Raw genomic sequence first — 16,837 nt, forward strand, 5'->3', positions numbered from 1 at the left:
GGGGTTGGTTTCCCTGGAGCATCGGAGGCTGAGGGGTGACATTATCGAGGTTTATAAAATCAGGAGGGGCATGGATAGGATGAATAGTCAAGGTCTTTTTCCCAGGGTAGCTGAGTCCAAAACTAGAGGGAATAGATTTAAGGTGAGAGAGGAAAGATTTAAAAGAGACCCAAGGGGCAACTTTTTCACGCAGAGGGCGGTGCATGTATGGAATGAGCTGCCAGAGGAAGTGGTGGAGGCTGGTATAATTACAACATTTAAAAGGCATCTGGATGGGTACATGGATAGGAAGAGTTTGGAGGGATTTGGGCCAAATGCTGGTAAATGGGACTGGATGAATCTAGGATGCCTGGTGGGCACAGACAAGTTGGACTGAAGGGTCTGTTTCCGTGCTGCATATATCTATGACTTCATGATCTCCTGAAGGTTGTCTGGGAGAGAAAGGAAATTCTGTTCCTTGTGGGTGGCAACAAGATGCCACCTCGACTGGCGAAGGCTGCCTGGATGGAGGTAGCTGAGGAGGTTAGTGCCTATTGGGCAGTTCAAGAGAACCTGGCTCCAGTGCCATAGGAGGGTTAATGACCAGCCTTGCCCTACCAAGGTCTGTGCCAGTATCTACTGTGTGTGAATTAACATTGTAAGGCCGTCTCTACAGAGAGTGTTCACACACAAGACTGGGTGCCAGGCATCTCCATCAGATGCCCCTCATGGGAAATCAATATCATTATATTGCAGCAATAATAGCACCACAGCCTCTCACCCTTAAGGGTTCACCCTTAAAACATAAAAGGTGCCACAACACCAGCAGCTTGTGTACACATCTGACAGGTTTTATTAAAGGCATCATTGGACAAGGACACAACCACGAGATGCCACCTTTGGACTTCAGCCCCCCTTGCCTGCCCTGGTCAAGTTGACTGGCATCAGCCAGTGCCATTTCCTTACTTGGGCAGGGCCTTCCGGGCCCTATCAGTCTTCATACCTCCTGCCAACACTGTAAGTGTTTACCAACAAGAAGCCAGTCTGAGACTTCTCATGAGTTGACCAACATGGAGAGGCTTCACACCTAAAAAAAAACCTGCAAGGGTTTGTTCAAAAATAACAACTTGATTTTTTGATGGAAAAGTTGGTGAAAGATGGCTGCTTTCTCACTGGGGAGGGAGATGACTGGTGGGGATCTTAACCTGAGGGTCACCGCAACTCAGGGAAGGAGTCATCAGAGGTTGAGGGCTGGGACCTTCATGGTAATTTCAACCAGTCTGGGGCTTGAATGCATCCTGTTGGTGTCTTTCTGTGTTGCAAACCAAATGAAATAACCAGAAGCTCACTGGAGTTTGGTGGATGAAGTCTACCCAGTTAGGATGGCATCTTATTGATTTACCATCAGTTTTGTGAACAGATGGGCCTCCTGTTTTTACCGAACAAACTTTGTGCCATTGAAATCTCCCTCCAGTGGGGCTGGGCTTTCACAATTATTTATGACAAGTTAATGAAGGGCAGGCAGGTTCCTGCCTACTACATTTGGGGAAAGCTGACCCACCTGAACATTTCTGGGACATTTAAAATTGTGTCATTGCCTTGCTGCCCAATTGTGTCTTCCTGCCCACCCTTTGAAAAGCAAATGGCACAACGCTGCCTCCCTATCTAACTCGACCCAGGGTCAACAGGTGCCCACTCTTACGGTTGTGCCAAACACTGCAGAAATATTCGATGGGTGAAGCCAACCTGACAGAGCTGGCAGTTCACCTGCTCTGCCATGCCTGCTGAGTCGCGGAAATCAAGAGACTTTGTAACTGGGAGGCTTCTGAGAAAACTGCTTCATTCAGTCAGGATCCCATATAACTCAGTGCCATGACTGGAGACAGGTCTCCTGGTAGGTTTCCTTTAGAATCAGCAGACCCTGCGTTAACATAGCGCCTCTCGCAACTCCAGTGAATTGATCGACAGCCAGTTAAGTACTTTCCGAAGTCACTGCTGTAATATAGAAAATACAGCAGACAGCAAGGCTCCACAATCAGTAGGGAGATAAACCAAAAGATAATCTGTTTACTAGCTGTCAGATAAATATTGGCCCAGGACACTGGACAGAACTCATCGGCTCATCTCCAACACAGAGCTGAAGGCTCTTTTACGTCTAACCAAGAGGGAAGTAAAGGTCTCAGTTTGAAGTTCTACCTGCAAGGCAGCAGTTCTGAGAGGGCAGCACCCACCCTGGAGAGCTAGCTTTGATCTTGTACTGCAGTCCACAGAGCAGAGATTCAAGGACAAAATCATATACTGCAGAAGATAAGAGGGCTACTGACTGAGCCTACTGTGCAGGTAGGCACAGCTAAGAACATAACAAGTCATCACTTGTACAGCTCTCTCTGCTTGGCACCCATGTACCATACTTGCCAGACAGGAGGATTTCTGATGGGAAACCTACTGGCATGAGCTGGTAGAAAATATATACAATTAAACAGGCGCCATCATGGGGGAATGAAAGATTAAGTTATTAGATGAATGGTTAATAAATGCCTTCAGCTTACTATGTTTCCGCAGGAACTTCAAGGTATTAATTGGGTGTGAATTATATTCTGATGGTATCAGTTAAGTGCTTCTGTACACATGGGAGATACGCACTAGACACCATGGGGACTGGAATACGTCATCTCTGCCCATAACAACATTTTCATTTCATCTTAAATTGGGAGGCAGGATGGCACTACCCATGCCATTGCAGCCTAAATCTGCCCAGAGCGTGCCAAAGCCTGTTTAAAATGGAGATGTTTTGCAGGGCTGGCAGGTACAGAAGAGGAAGCAGGCATTGAAATGGATAATCCTTTCAAACGGAGGGCTGTCGTCCATACTTTTTAAAAATGATCTTAAAGGGACACTGTCTACATTGGGTTGAGGGTGGGGAAAGGTACTCTCAGTTTCTCCAGCTGTATGTTGATGTAAAATGTTTTAATGCACTGGACCCCACTTTTGAATAGCGACATATTAGTCCTTCTGTTTCCTTTACACTCTTGTCTTATCTGCTGCCCAGAACACATCCAGACCTACCTCCTCCTAGCCTCAGCTGAATGACACTGCTGTGTGCTCCCCATGACATTCAGGCTGACTTTGACCGTGCCTTGATCCCCAGTCCTGGATCTATGTCTGCTCTGTCACCACCTCTAAACTTGAGTTTTGAGAGTTTGGAGGAGTGTGAAAGGACTGGAGGGTGAAGCTTAGCTTCCAAAGGAAATCAGCCAAGCCTTGTGATGAAGATGGACAAGGCTGCTCTTTCTCCTGTGATGAATAGTGTGAAATAATTATGCTGAGATTGATTCTTGTGAGAGTTCAGTGCTGTGTGAATTTACAATTTTAAATTCAGATACAAAAGGAAAGTAGTGGACTTGTCCCCGCAGATGGAAGGTTATAGATTCAGAGACCTCAGCACATCATCTAGGCAGACACTCCAGTGCAACAGTAAGGGAGTGCTGCATTACCTGAGGTGCTCTCTTTCAATTGTAGTTTCAAACAAAAGCTCCACCTGCCCTCTAGGTGGACACAGAAGATCCTATTGTGTCATTTCGACGAAGGTGGAGGGAGTTCATCTCAGCGTACAGGTCAATATTTATCCCTCAACATCGTGCTGGGAGGCATTGCTGAGTTGTAAATTATGCTTTTCCCAAATTACACAGCTCTGACACTTCCAAAAGGATGTCTTGGTTGCCTCCAATGCATTTGAAATGTTCTGAGGTCACAAAAGGTGTAAACAAAACGCAAGTATTTTCCTTGTCACTCATGCACACATTTTGGCAGGGAGAGGTGTAAAGGTGGTTGTTTAAACACCATTATAAAAAGTCAAGTCCTACCCAGCAGAATTTGGGCAAAGGTATGTTGCTGGGGATAGAAGGGGGTTAACAGTTCTGCACCTCCTGGATGAGTGCTTGGTTTATGTACGTGACTGGACTTGGCACAAATGTGTGCATACATCAAAGTAAGAGATTTAGAAAACAATGAAGCAGACTGGAAAGACTGCAGGATTAGTGCACTGGGTAGATAGGCGTAGGATTGTGAGGAAGGAAAAACAAGGACTGAAAATGTGCACACACGATAGAAAGATTAGAGCTAATGAGTCAAAGGGTTCAGATAAATTATTCTCTGCGCGTTCAGATGGATGACATGATATGAAATGGCCAGTGACAGTAGTACTATTTTAACAATAGTACAAGACTAGTGAAATAATGATTTTTTTAACAAAGCAATTGTCAGGTCATTGTTTGAGCACTGTATTTTGGATGGTCTACTTTTAGAATGGGCATTAACTTCAGAGACATTGTGTAGAATAGAGTTACCAGGATGATGTCATGTGTTTAAAAAAAACCTATTGCTGTGAGATAAGGCGTGAGATGATAGGAATATTTTCAAGGCAAAGGGGAGATTTTGCAGAATCACAGAATTGTTCCAGCTCAGAAGGAAGCCATTCATTCCACCGTGTCTGTACCAGTTCTCTCCGATTCACCAATTCAGCATATGCCATTAACTGGAGATTTGTAGACAATGAAGGTCTTGTTGGTATAAATTGGACGGGTGAAAAACTATTATTCCTGGTCATCAGGTTTCATTGACGATGTGAGAAATTGGAACTGTAGTTCTGTAACCCTTTGTCGATCCATGGAATGTTTATAGTTGAGGCAGAAACTATCGGAACATTTAAGATAAAATATTGGATGCAAAGGAAGAATTAGGACTGTGGGGGAATGGGCTACATTGTGTGTAACTCTGTACGAATTGATCTGGTACACACAGCTTGGGCTGAATGGCCTCTCGCTGTGCTGTAAATTGCTTGTGGTTCACCGGCTTTGGAGATTAAGAACTTTGATGCAACAATGTGGAGGACAGTGACCAAATCATAGAATCACAGAACCCTACAGCGTGGAAGCAGGCCACTTGGCCCATCACATTCACCAGCCCTCCAAAGAGCATCTCACTCAAACCTACCCCCTGCCCTAATCCTGTAACCTGACATTTTCTATGGCTAATCCACCTAACCTACACATCCCTGGACACTACAGGGCATTTAAACATGGCCAATCCACCTAACCTGCATATCTTTGGACAGTGGGAGGAAACAGGAGCACCTGGAGGAAACCCACGCAGACACCGGGAGAATGTGCTAACTCCACATAGACAGTCACTCAAGGCTGGAATTGAACCCGGGTCCCTGGCGCTGTGAAGCAACAGTGCTAAGAACCAAACACTTAGTCCTTTTATTTTAAATGCTGATGCTTCTAGGAAAATTGGGACAATATCCATCTGACCCAACCCTTTTCCACAAGGAAGCAACCACCTCAAGTGACTAAGAAGTGACAGCTCCTGGAGTACGCATCTTTCTGCGGCATTGTGAAGGGGTATTATATTGTTTTCACAAACTGAATTGATGGAATGTAGCAAAACAGAGACAGAGAGAGAGAGAGAGAGAGGGAGAGAAAATAACAGACACGTGTCAGGCCTAAACACAAATTCTGAATTTAAAATGCTCCAGATCAATAATGAGAGAAGCAACCTGGCTGAGTAGGAGAATGATGGTGGATGTCAGGAGCCAGAGTCTATCTGCATGTAATTGTGAGCAGGCAATCAAAAACTACAGCCATTCGATGACTGAGACACTGATGAATGAGAAGACCCTAATAGAAAAACAATCTCCTGCCTAATGGACTAATACACACACACAAAAAACACCACATTGCGAAAATGAAGCCTCTTGTCATCAGAAACATACCAAATCCCTTGTGCCTGTCATATAATGAAGCGGGTGGTTGCACGAGGCATAGAGAGGCACCAGTGAACGTTTAGAACAAAGCCACTTATAAACTGGCTGCCACTGCAGCAAATACACCTTTTCTGTTCCTGCCTACAATATTTTCGAAGCACACATTCATTACCTGCCTGTGGTAAGGCTTGCTTTGAGGGGTTGGAGTAGCTGTGTAGCCACTGTTACACACGGGTATTTAAATCAGGACCTCCTCAGAGCCACTAAGTCCTGTCACAGAACCACGAGAAAGAGACCACTGGGGGGTATATTGAGTCACTGCTATTTGATTTGGAAACCCCATTCCCCTACTGTCTTCTCGTAGCTCTGCAAATATTTCAAGCATCCATTCAACTGTTGATGAAAGAAGGGGAAAGGCCAATTTAGATGTTTATTTTCTTACGTTTGGAGTTAACAGGCCAGATTTTCAACTTCAAATGGGAGTGGGATCCGGGGTACTGAACGCAGCACTTATTTGGAAGATAAAACAATTCCCTCTCCACCCCATCCCACGCCACTTGTGTGCCCCTCTCTTGTGTTGGGAAGGGGCTTGGATGCAAAACAAAATGCACTATACCTGGGGTTGGAATCCCCCTTTGCAAGGATTGGCCCATATCCCTCTGAATTCATGTCCCTGTCCGAATGATTTTAAAATGTTATAACTGTACCCGCATCTACCACTTCTTCTGGAAGTTCATTCCACACATGAACCACCCTTTGTGTGAAAAAATCGCACCCCACCCACACAGTGTCTTTTTTTAAAATCTTTCTCCTCTCATCTTAAAAATATGCCGCCAAGCTTTGAAATCCCCCACCCTAGGAAAAAGATACCTACCATTAACCCTACCTATTTCCCTCATGGTTTTATGAACCTCTATGAGGTCACCACTACACCTCTTACAGTGTAGTGAAAGTAGTCCCAGCCTATCCAACCTCTCCTGAAACTCAAGCCCTCCATTCCCAGCAATATCCTGGTATATCTCTTTTGAACTCCCTCCCAACTTAATAATATCCTTCCTGTGACAGGGAGACCGGAACTTGACATGTTTGGTGCTGTGATTTAAATTGGCCGACAGTTCTCTTTGTTAAAAACAAAATGCTTTTGGAAGTTGACAATAAGGCTCTGCACTTGCTTCCCTCCATGGATTTGACAGGCAGTCCACTTTGAAATGGAAAAGGGTTGCATTCTGCTCTGTCAATTTCAGGTTAGGTGGTTTGAAGCTCCCATGACATCAATAGCCATTATGGATTTCAGAAGCTTTTGGTGGCTTATTCTTTCAAAGCATGATTGACATTGTTAACAGCATGTATAACAGAATATGTCTTTGATGTGGCTTCTTGTTTGTTTACAATAGGCAGGGGAGGATTTTGTTCTACACTGCAGCTGGCTTTTTTCTGTATCAATAATAACATGTTTGAATTATTAAATTGCTAGAAGTGTTTTTTTTTTGCCCAATGGTTTCAAAATAATTTACAATTCCTTCACATGGGGCATGAGGACTGTGCAGAGTGGATACTGGGTGAGTGGCGGTAGAGGATAATTGGGGATGGCGAAGCACACGTGGGGAATCTGAAGGGGTGTGGGGTGCCCATGGGGTTTGCACTGAGGTGCAGCAGAGTTTCAAGCAGTATTGGGAGTTGGGCTACCGTGTTGGAGGGTGAAGGCGAGCCTTCAAACTGGTCTGTTCTCTACAGACATAATCCTTCCTTCTGGGTCACGCATGGGTTGGGTGAGCATTCCGGAAGTCACACAATTCCGCTGGTAGCATTTTTCCATGCCTACGTGAAAATCTGGCCCATAGTTTCCGGCAACTTATACACAGTTAGCTTCTGTGATCAATTGGGATAGACAGGAAGAGATTCACAGATGCATTAATATTTATATAGAGAGAGACATTACAGGCGGACAAGCAAGGAAATAGAGAGAGTGTGTGAAAGATAGTTATACCAAGGAGATGGAAGATTGTGACATTGTGTGAAATTTTTCCCTGTTACCCTTTCTGGTATAATCCAGTTCACTGTTAATAGGGCTAGAAATGTGGTACAGGTCTCTCTCTCTCTCTCTCACACGCATACACACACACGAGAGGTTGAATAAATTAAACATTGTAAATCTGAGGTCGATTGATTTTTGCTAGCCAAAGTTGTAAAAGGCAATTAATCCAATGCCAGTGGATGGATACAGTGATACAGTTCCACTGTGATCTCTTTGAATAGCATAACAGACGCATGTAAGAGAATGACCCACTCCAGCTCAACCTGAACTCCTCACCCAGGCGAGAGGAAGCTCTGCTTCTGTGTATGTAGGGGGTGAGACTGAGCACTGGCCGTGTTTTGACTACAGGCTAGCCGGCAAAATAATTGGAAACTTCAGGTGGCGGGAGGAGCCTGGCTGGAGATCTGGTGCTGCCTCTTTGCAGGAAGATTTATTTGCATCCTGTGCGACTCAGGCACTTTACAAGCCAGCAGAGGGCTCACCCTGGGATCCAGCAGCATAGCAGCGGAGGTCCCGTCCAATGTTTGGCACTCCAAGGTAGTCAGCTCCACTGTACCCAGCGGTGTCATCGGCAAAACAGCGGTATGACACTCCTCTGAGACCGAGGGGGAGAGATCCAGGCCAGGGGTGAATTTCACAAGATTGAGGGGCAGGGGGTGTGCTGCTGAACAGGCAGAGTTCTGGGATGGGCATCGCAGGGATGTGTAGTATCTCACAATAATGAACAAACATATTGTCAAAGGCCGTGATTTTGTATGCCTCATGATTTTCACAGCTTCCTCTAGTACTGCAGCTAACTCTGGTGTTCATGAGCTCCACAGGGAAGGATGGAATGAGTGATCCGAATGTTAGGATTTTGCTCTTTCACCCTCCTGACAAATCACAGAGTCATAGAGATAATACAGCACAGAAACAGGCCCTTCAGTCCAACTCATCCATGCTGACCAGATATCCTAAATAAACCGAGTCCCATCTGCCAGCATTTGGCCCATATCCATCTAAACCCTTCCTATTCCTGTACCCATTCAGATGCCTTTTAAATGTTGTAATTGTACCAGCCTCCAACACTACCCTTGGCAGCTCATTCCATACACGCGCCACCCTCTGCGTGAAAAAGTTGCCGCTCAGGTCCCTTTTCAATCTTTCCCCTCTGACCTTAAACCTCCATTTTTGTTTATTTACCCTATCCGTGCCCTTCCTGACTTTCCCTGTCATGGAGGCTGCTCCAGCTGTGAAATGCCCCAACACATGACCCAGGTAAGTCTGATTTCCCTCAAGTAGGTATCTGTTACCTAAAATATTTCTTCACCAGTCACGTGAAACGGTAGCTCCTTACAAAAGAACAGAAATTCACCTGAGTAGAGTACCCATCAACATATGGAAGGTTGACCAGCAGCTGGCCATTTTTGTTATGTCAGTGGACTCATCAACCTTCAAAGCAAACCACCCACGAGTTGCTAACATCTCCTTCATATTGCCTGTGTTTTGTTTTTACATTCAGGCACGGTTAAGTTTTCGGCAATGGTTTGGGGCTCCTTTGAATTGGCTACAGTCTCAGTGGTTGGCACTGCTACCTCACAGCGCCAGGGACCCGAGTTCAAATACACCCTTCGGTAACTCTCTGTGTGGAGATTGTACATTCTCCCCGTGTCTGTGTGGGTTTCCTCCGGGTGCTCCAGTTTCCTCCCACAGTCCGAAGGTGTGCAGGTTAGGCGGATTGGTCATGCTAAATGCCCAGGGGTTACAGGGTAGTGGGATGGGTCTGGGTGGGATGCTCTTTGGAGATTGACTGTGGAATTGATAGGCCAAATGGCCTGCTCCCACACTGTAGGAGTTCAATGATTATATCCTCCCCAGGTACCTAGCCTCTCGAACCTTATCCAATATCCACACACTCTCCATCAGACTTCATTTCTGCTCAATGTTTTGTTCTCAAGCTTTTGAAGTAGTGAATGATTTACTCCCAAGAGATAGATGAGCCATCTCTAAATGGCATCTAAATTTATTTGGTATTGTTGCAGTGTTTGTCAACTTCTTTCTGCAGATGGAACATTCAGGAAGGGGGCAAGTGGCGTGTCCTGTCCCATGAGAATCCAAAGGCCAGACAGCTGTCATTATACTGTCTCTGAATGATTCTTGTCTCTTTTTCTTTGGAGTCAGATGTTCAATCAGCAGAAGTAGCAGAGAAATCACCTCTTTTGACAAGAAACTTATCTATTTCTTTTTAGAATGTATTCTAAGGTCTAGATCAGTGACTTAAATTTAAAAAAACCCAAAATATTCACCTTAAAACTTTGTGGTAATATTAAAATACATCCAGGTAGGTAGACCATTCAACAGTCATTCACAATTTTTTCAATTCATTCATGAGATGAGGGTGTCATTGCCCAGGCAGCATTTATTGCCCATCCCTAGTTGCCCTGAGGGCAGTTAAGAGTCAACCACATTGCTGTGGGTCTTGAGTCACATGTAGACCAGACCAGATAAGGATGGCAGTTTTCTTCCCTAAAGGGCATTAATGAACCAGCTGCTTTCTCCTTCCTCCCAACAATTAGTAATCGATTTATGATCATCATTTGACTCTTAAATCCAGATTTTTATTGAATTCAAATTCCACTATCTGCTATGGTAGAATTTGAACCTGAGTCCCCAGAACATTACATGGGCCTCTGGAGTAGTAGTCCAGTGATAATGCCACTAGGCTATTATCTCCCCTTTGATTGTGCACCTTTTCACCGCATGTGTAATTTCTTCTCATCCTGGAGATACAATCCTTGAACATTGCATGTTCTCAACTTGAATGTTTGTTTCCATAATGAGCAAATTTTCCACCGTCTGAGCAAGCAAAGCCCTTTGGATGTGCAGTATTGGATGTCTACATGAAGTGGTGCTGCTTCCCAGGAATTTTGCAGCATACTTCTCACCTTTAATCGATATTTAATTGGCGTGTTTGCATTCATAAAGAATGTAGATAGGGTTAATTTCTGTTTCCACTGTTGGAGGGAGGAAGTTGACAACGAGAGGACTCAGAGTTAAAATAACTGGCAAAAGAACCAGAAAGGAGATGAGAATTTTTTTTTTAAATGCAATAAGTTTATATGATTGGAGTATGATACCTGAAAAGGAATAGCTTCCAGAAGTGCAGATGTTTGAAAAGTAGAAATCATTTCAGGGTGAAGAGGGAAGAACAAGAGACAGGAACAAGTTGGATAGATAGTTCTTCCAAAGAGCTAGAACAGGCATGAAAGACTGAGATCCCAAAAAAGAGCTTTGATATGCCCTCGAGCTCTGTACAGAGCAGCTTAGGGTATCTACCACTATCTTATCTGACTGATTAATCCATTGTTACCATTTCTTGCATAAATTGCCCAGTTCTTTCAGATGATCATCCAACACAAAATTGCCCCCTACAGTGTCATCAACATAGCAACTACAAAGAGATCACATTAAATGTACTGAGAAAACAGCATCAGTGGAGCAGGAAGGCTGACATTTTGGGGCTAGACCCTTCTTCAGAAATCCATTTCTGAAGAAGGGTCTAGGCCTGAAATGTCAGCCTTCCTGCTCCTCTGATGCTGCTTGGCGTGCTGTGTTCATCCAGCTCTACACCTTGTTATCTCAGATTCTCCAGCATCTGCAGTTCCTACTATCTCTGAAATGTACTGAGCATCCTTTTCTCATGTGCCCTACCCCTCTCCATTTTGTGTGGGTTAGACTCAGGGTGAACTTTGAGGTGGTGGATGTATCAGGATAAATTCTAAAACTCATCCCTGTACTCCGATAGTCTCCTTGAAACTGAAGTGTGTCTCCTCAATGGTAGGATGGTTCCTGTATGTTGCATAACCTCCCCTACATGTTCCTTTGGAGACAGAAATGCTGCCTTTTCTATGTTTGGTTGCATCTTGGACTTGTCCAGGCGTTGTTGTTCAAACTCCATGCAACCTCCTTAATAGCTGCCATTAGAGAGCACTGGGCTCATTTGGGGTGAATGTTTGTCTTGTGAATCAGATCCTTAACCCTGAAACCCTAGACTACTCCAATCTCCAAAACAAAAAGGACGGGGTGGCCTTTTCCTGATATCTAAGGCCATTACCTCTCCATGAAGCTTCACCTGAATATCAGTCCAGGAAGACAGTGGTCCAATGGTAATGTCACCGGACTAGGATTAATACTCTGAGGGCAATTGGGCAAATCCCAATTTAGCAATCTAAATGCAACTAATAGATCTGGAATGTAAAACCAGACTCAGTAATGGTGACCATGATGATAACTGTTATAAAAACCCAATCCCATCCAGAGAAAGACATGTGCTGTCCATACCTGGTCTGGTATATGTGTGAGTCCAGATCTAAATTAATATGGCCGAATCTTAGCTGCCCCTTCAAAATGGCTGAACAAACCACCCAGTTCAAGGGGCAATTAGGGATGGCCAACAAGTATTAGCTTTGCCAGTGACACCAATGTCCCACAACATAACTTTTAAGAAGTCGTGTACGTCATTGTCCAGGAAACCTTAACCCTAGCCCTAACCCTAACACAATCTGAGTCCTCCCCTTTCTGACTGGGAAAGTGGGATTTAGGGTAAAATGGGAGATGTCCATCTTTAGCTGCTACCTCAGACTTTGTCAGACATGTAGTGCAGGCACCCATCCAGTGATCTTCTGTGGCGGGGGGGCCTTGCTCACAGTTCCCTGGTGTGAGACTTGAACTTGCCATGAGGATGGCCTCTTGGTTGAGCTTTGACAGTCGCTGTGACTAGGCCATGATCCTCAGGTGGTAGGTACAGGTGAGCAAAACATTCAATGCATAATATGAAAAGTGAAGTGCCACCATATTGAAATACTAGTGAAGAAAGAGGCCATTCAGCTGACCCAAATCCATCCCTGTAACTGCACAATGTGGTTTTTAACCATGGCTATCCCATTTAACCTGCACACTATGAGCAATTTAGCATGGCCCATCCATCTAGCCTACACATGTTTGAACTGTGGGAGGAAACCCACACAGACACGGGGAGAATGTGCAAACTCCACACAGACAGTCGCCTGAGGGTGGATTCGAACCTAGGTCCCTGGCGCTGTGAGGCAGCAGTGCTAGTCACTGTGCCACCCACATATCTCCACTTACTTTGTATGTTCTGCTGTATGATCTCGTCAAATCTCTTCCGTTCCCTGGCAATGGAGGCCTTTCGTAACAGGTTGCTGAGAAAGTTGAGTAGCTGATGGCGGGCATTATAAATTTCCCGCTCTTTGTGTGTCAGGGCATGGTAAGGCGTTTGCGCTATTCTCGAATCCTGTGCACAAAATAACAAGGAGATCGTCAATGTCATGCAGCAGGATTTGCTATACCCAATGCTTTTGTATTAAACTGTCCCAGGGAATTCCATTTCGCATTGTTTCTGGTAGCATTCAAAGGATATTGGTCGAGAATGGAAATGCTCATTCAGTTTCAGCACCTAGCCTGCACACCCCTTCAACACAGGGACACTGAGTTCATTTACTTTTTTGTTCTGTCACCGACTGTGGCTCAGCCATTATACCATATTGCTGGTGGAAGCTGCTTCCTTCCTGGAATAGAGGGCACACCTTAATGTTCTGGGGATAGTCGAAGCTTTCAAGACTCTTCGCAGATTGGAAGTACTGAGCTCCAATGATAAGAGATTGCAGCAAGATCAAAGATCAAAGGGGATGGACTCTCGCTAAGACAGCGACAGTTTTGACTGAAGTTGCTTATACAGAGTGCAGTGAAGATGATGTTCACCATCTACAAGGCACAAGTCAGGAGTGTGATGGAATACTCCCCACTTGCCTGGATGGGAGCAACTACAACAACACTCAAGAAGCTTGACACCGTCCAGGGTGAAGCAATATGCTCAATTGGCACCACATCCTCAACAATTACTCTGTGCAACACCATGTACCAACTACTGCAGCAACTTGTGTCAAGCTTTCTTGGATAGCGCTTTCCAATTCCGCAACCACTTCCATTGAGAAGGACAAGGCAGCTTATATGTGGGAACACCACCACCTGCAAGTCCCCCTCCGAGCCACTCACCAACCTGACTTGGAAATACATCACTGTCCTTTCGCTGTCGCTGGGTCAAAATCCAGGAACTCCCTCCCTAACAGCATTAGGGAGCTGCATCCACGTCTCAAGGAGTGCAGCGGATCAAGGAGGTGATCTTCTCCATCTTCTTGCCATCTTCTCCAGGGTAACCAGGGGTAGAACATAGAACATAGAACTGTACAGCACAGTACAGGCCCTTTGGCCCACGATGTTGTGCCGATATTTTACTCTAAACATAAGGTCTATCTGTCCTCCACCCCTGCCTTATACTATCATCCATATGCCTATCTAATAACCGCTTAAATGCCCCTAATGAGACCGACTCCACTACCCTCTCCGGCAAGGCATTCCACGCCCCTACCACTCTCTGAGTAAAGAACCTACCTCTGACGTCTCCACTATATCTACCCACTCACTTTAAAACTTTGCCCCCTCGTAATAGCTACCTCCACCCTAGGAAAAAGTCTCTGGCTATCTACTCTATCTATACCTCTGATCATTTTGTACACCTCTATCAAGTCACCTCTCATCCTTTGTTGTTCTAAAGAGAAAAGCCCTAGCTCTCTCAACCTTTCCTCATAAGACCTTCCCTCCATTCCAGGCAACGTCCTGGTAAATCTCCTCTGCACCTTTTCCAACGCTTCCACATCTTTCCTGTAATGAGGCGACCAGAACTGGACACAATACTCCAGATGTGGCCGAACCAGGCTTTTGTATAGCTGGAGCATAAAGTCAATGGTTCTTGAACTCAATCCCTCTATTAATGAAAGCTAACACACCATACGCCATATGAGCAACAATACTGGCATGGCCATTGACGGCATGTGCCATCAACAAATTAAATTGGAAAACAGTCTGAGGAGGCCGGGCAGTGAGTTCGGGCAGCTTGTAGGAATGATTAATGCCAAATATATTGTCAGTAGAAGCACTCACCCCTCCTGTTTGGGATTCGTAAATTATAGGGACAGTGACAAGTGTTATTGATTGTTGTTAAAGTCCACCTGATCGACGACTGTCCTTGAGGGAAAGAAATTTGTGCTTCTTCCAGGTGACTCCTGATCAACGGCAATGTAATTGACACTTGATTGCCCTTTGAAATGGTGGAGCAGGCCACTCAGTTCAGGGACAATGAGGGAGGGGCCCCAAATGCTGGCCTCATCAGTGATGGACAGATCCTGTGAAAAAGTGAGGAAGAAACTGTATCCCAATCTAGAGAATAAAGTTCAGACGAATACTCCAGCGCAGTAGAGATGGAGTGCTGCTCTGTCAAAAATAGTGTCTTGGACAAAGCATTTAAACCATTAAAACATTAAATTCTGATCCCTAAGGTAAAAGTAAAAGGTCCTGAGATACAATCTGAAGGGCAGGGGGTGTGCTAGACGACATTCATCCCTTAATCAAGAGCACGAAAACAGATTATCTGATCATTCCTCTCATCATTGTCTGTGGGAGCTGGCAGTGTACAAACTGTGCACTTCCCTGCATTACAGCACTGAGCACTGTCCAAAGATCAGTGCCTTCGGACGTCCTGAGGTTGTTAAAGGCATTGTGAAGGAATTGCTTAATAAAAACCAAAAGAAATGCGGATGCTGGAAATCAGAAAGGAAGACGGAAATTGCTGGAAAAGCTCAGCAGGTCTGGCAGTTGCTTTGGAGGGAAATTAGAGTTAACGTGAACAACCTTTCTTCAGAAAAAGGATGGTCACTGCATCCGAAACGTTAACTCAATTTTCTCTTCACAGCTTTTCCAGCAATTTGTGTATTTATGTGTTTAAAAAAAACACTTTGTTTCTATTTTTGAGGCCAATCAAGGAGTGTTAGCTTCGAGTCACAGAAAGCTTCACCATTTTCCTTCAATTCCTTACATTCCTGTATAATTGCTTTGTGGTAGTGGCACCGATAACTGAAGGTAACATGTCACTGATATTACAAACTACTGGTGTGGAGTTGGCGGTGTTGGACTGGGGCAGACAAGATCAGAAGTCACTGACGAGGCCAGGTCATAGTCCAACAGGTTTATTTGAAATTACAAGGTCTTGGAGCACTGCTCCTTCATCAGGTGAAGTGAAGAAAAGCACACAGGCACAGAATTTATAGGCAGAGAGATCAAAAGGTTGTACAAATGCTGTGAGTGGAGTGTTGACAGGCCGAATAAAAGTCTCTGTAGGTGTCAAAAGTGTCAGACGGTGTGAGTAAAGTGTCAGCAGCTGACTAGCAAGTGAAGGGATGACCTATAATCTGATTAAATGAGGCAGAGAGATAACTACAAAAAATTACAAGTAAAATGGTACTGGAGACAAACCAAATGAAAGAATAACGTGATAGATATAAAAGTCGCATGCCGAGGGTCTAACCAAAGTAATAAGTAATCCCAAACTGTGCAAACTAATTAAGGAAGAAAGATCATGACAAGTTAACAAGGTGATGGTGTCACAACAGGACAATAAGGAAGATTTTACAGATACAGAATAGTGCAGTGGGGTTACAGGAAGCATGACATGAACCCAAGATCATGGTTGAGGCTGTCTTCATGGTTATGGAACTTGGTTATCAGTTTCTGCTCGGCAATTCTCCGTTGTTACTTACCTCGAAGGCCGCCTTGGAGTGTGCTTACCCAAAGATCAGAGGCTGTATGTCCTTGACCGCTGAAGTGTTCCCCGACTTGGAGGGAACATTCCTGCCTGGCAATTGTTGCGCGATGTCCATTCATCCATTGATGTAGCATCTCACCAATGTACCATGCCTCGGGGCATCCTGTTCAGCTTGTCGACAATGGCAGTTTTGATTATCTGCAGAAATGTGTTATTCGGCCTGTCGACACTCCACTCACACCAGTTGTATGACCTTTTCATCTCTCTGCCTTTAAATTCTGTGCCCATATGCTTCTTTTCACCTCACCTGATGGAAGAGCAGTGCTGCGAAACTTGTGATTTCAAATAAACCTATTGGACTATTACACAAACTACTGAGGTACTGAGGACTATTACACAAACT

The 16,837-nt window shown here is 44.7% G+C and overlaps 1 protein-coding gene across 1 annotated transcript in view; it reads right to left on the reverse strand.

The window, feature by feature from the left end:
• ankmy1 (ankyrin repeat and MYND domain containing 1) overlaps positions 1-16,837 on the reverse strand; it is a 90,247-nt gene that overhangs the window by 15,569 nt on the left and 57,841 nt on the right. The window contains exon 13 of the mRNA XM_048604613.1: positions 12,906-13,071. Within this exon, the coding sequence (XP_048460570.1) occupies positions 12,906-13,071 (166 nt within the window). The remainder of the gene's footprint in view (positions 1-12,905; positions 13,072-16,837) is intronic.

The sequence above is a fragment of the Rhincodon typus genome, chromosome 13, assembly GCF_021869965.1.
Source record: "Rhincodon typus isolate 14 chromosome 13, sRhiTyp1.1, whole genome shotgun sequence".
Classification (NCBI taxonomy): Eukaryota; Metazoa; Chordata; class Chondrichthyes; order Orectolobiformes; family Rhincodontidae; genus Rhincodon; species Rhincodon typus.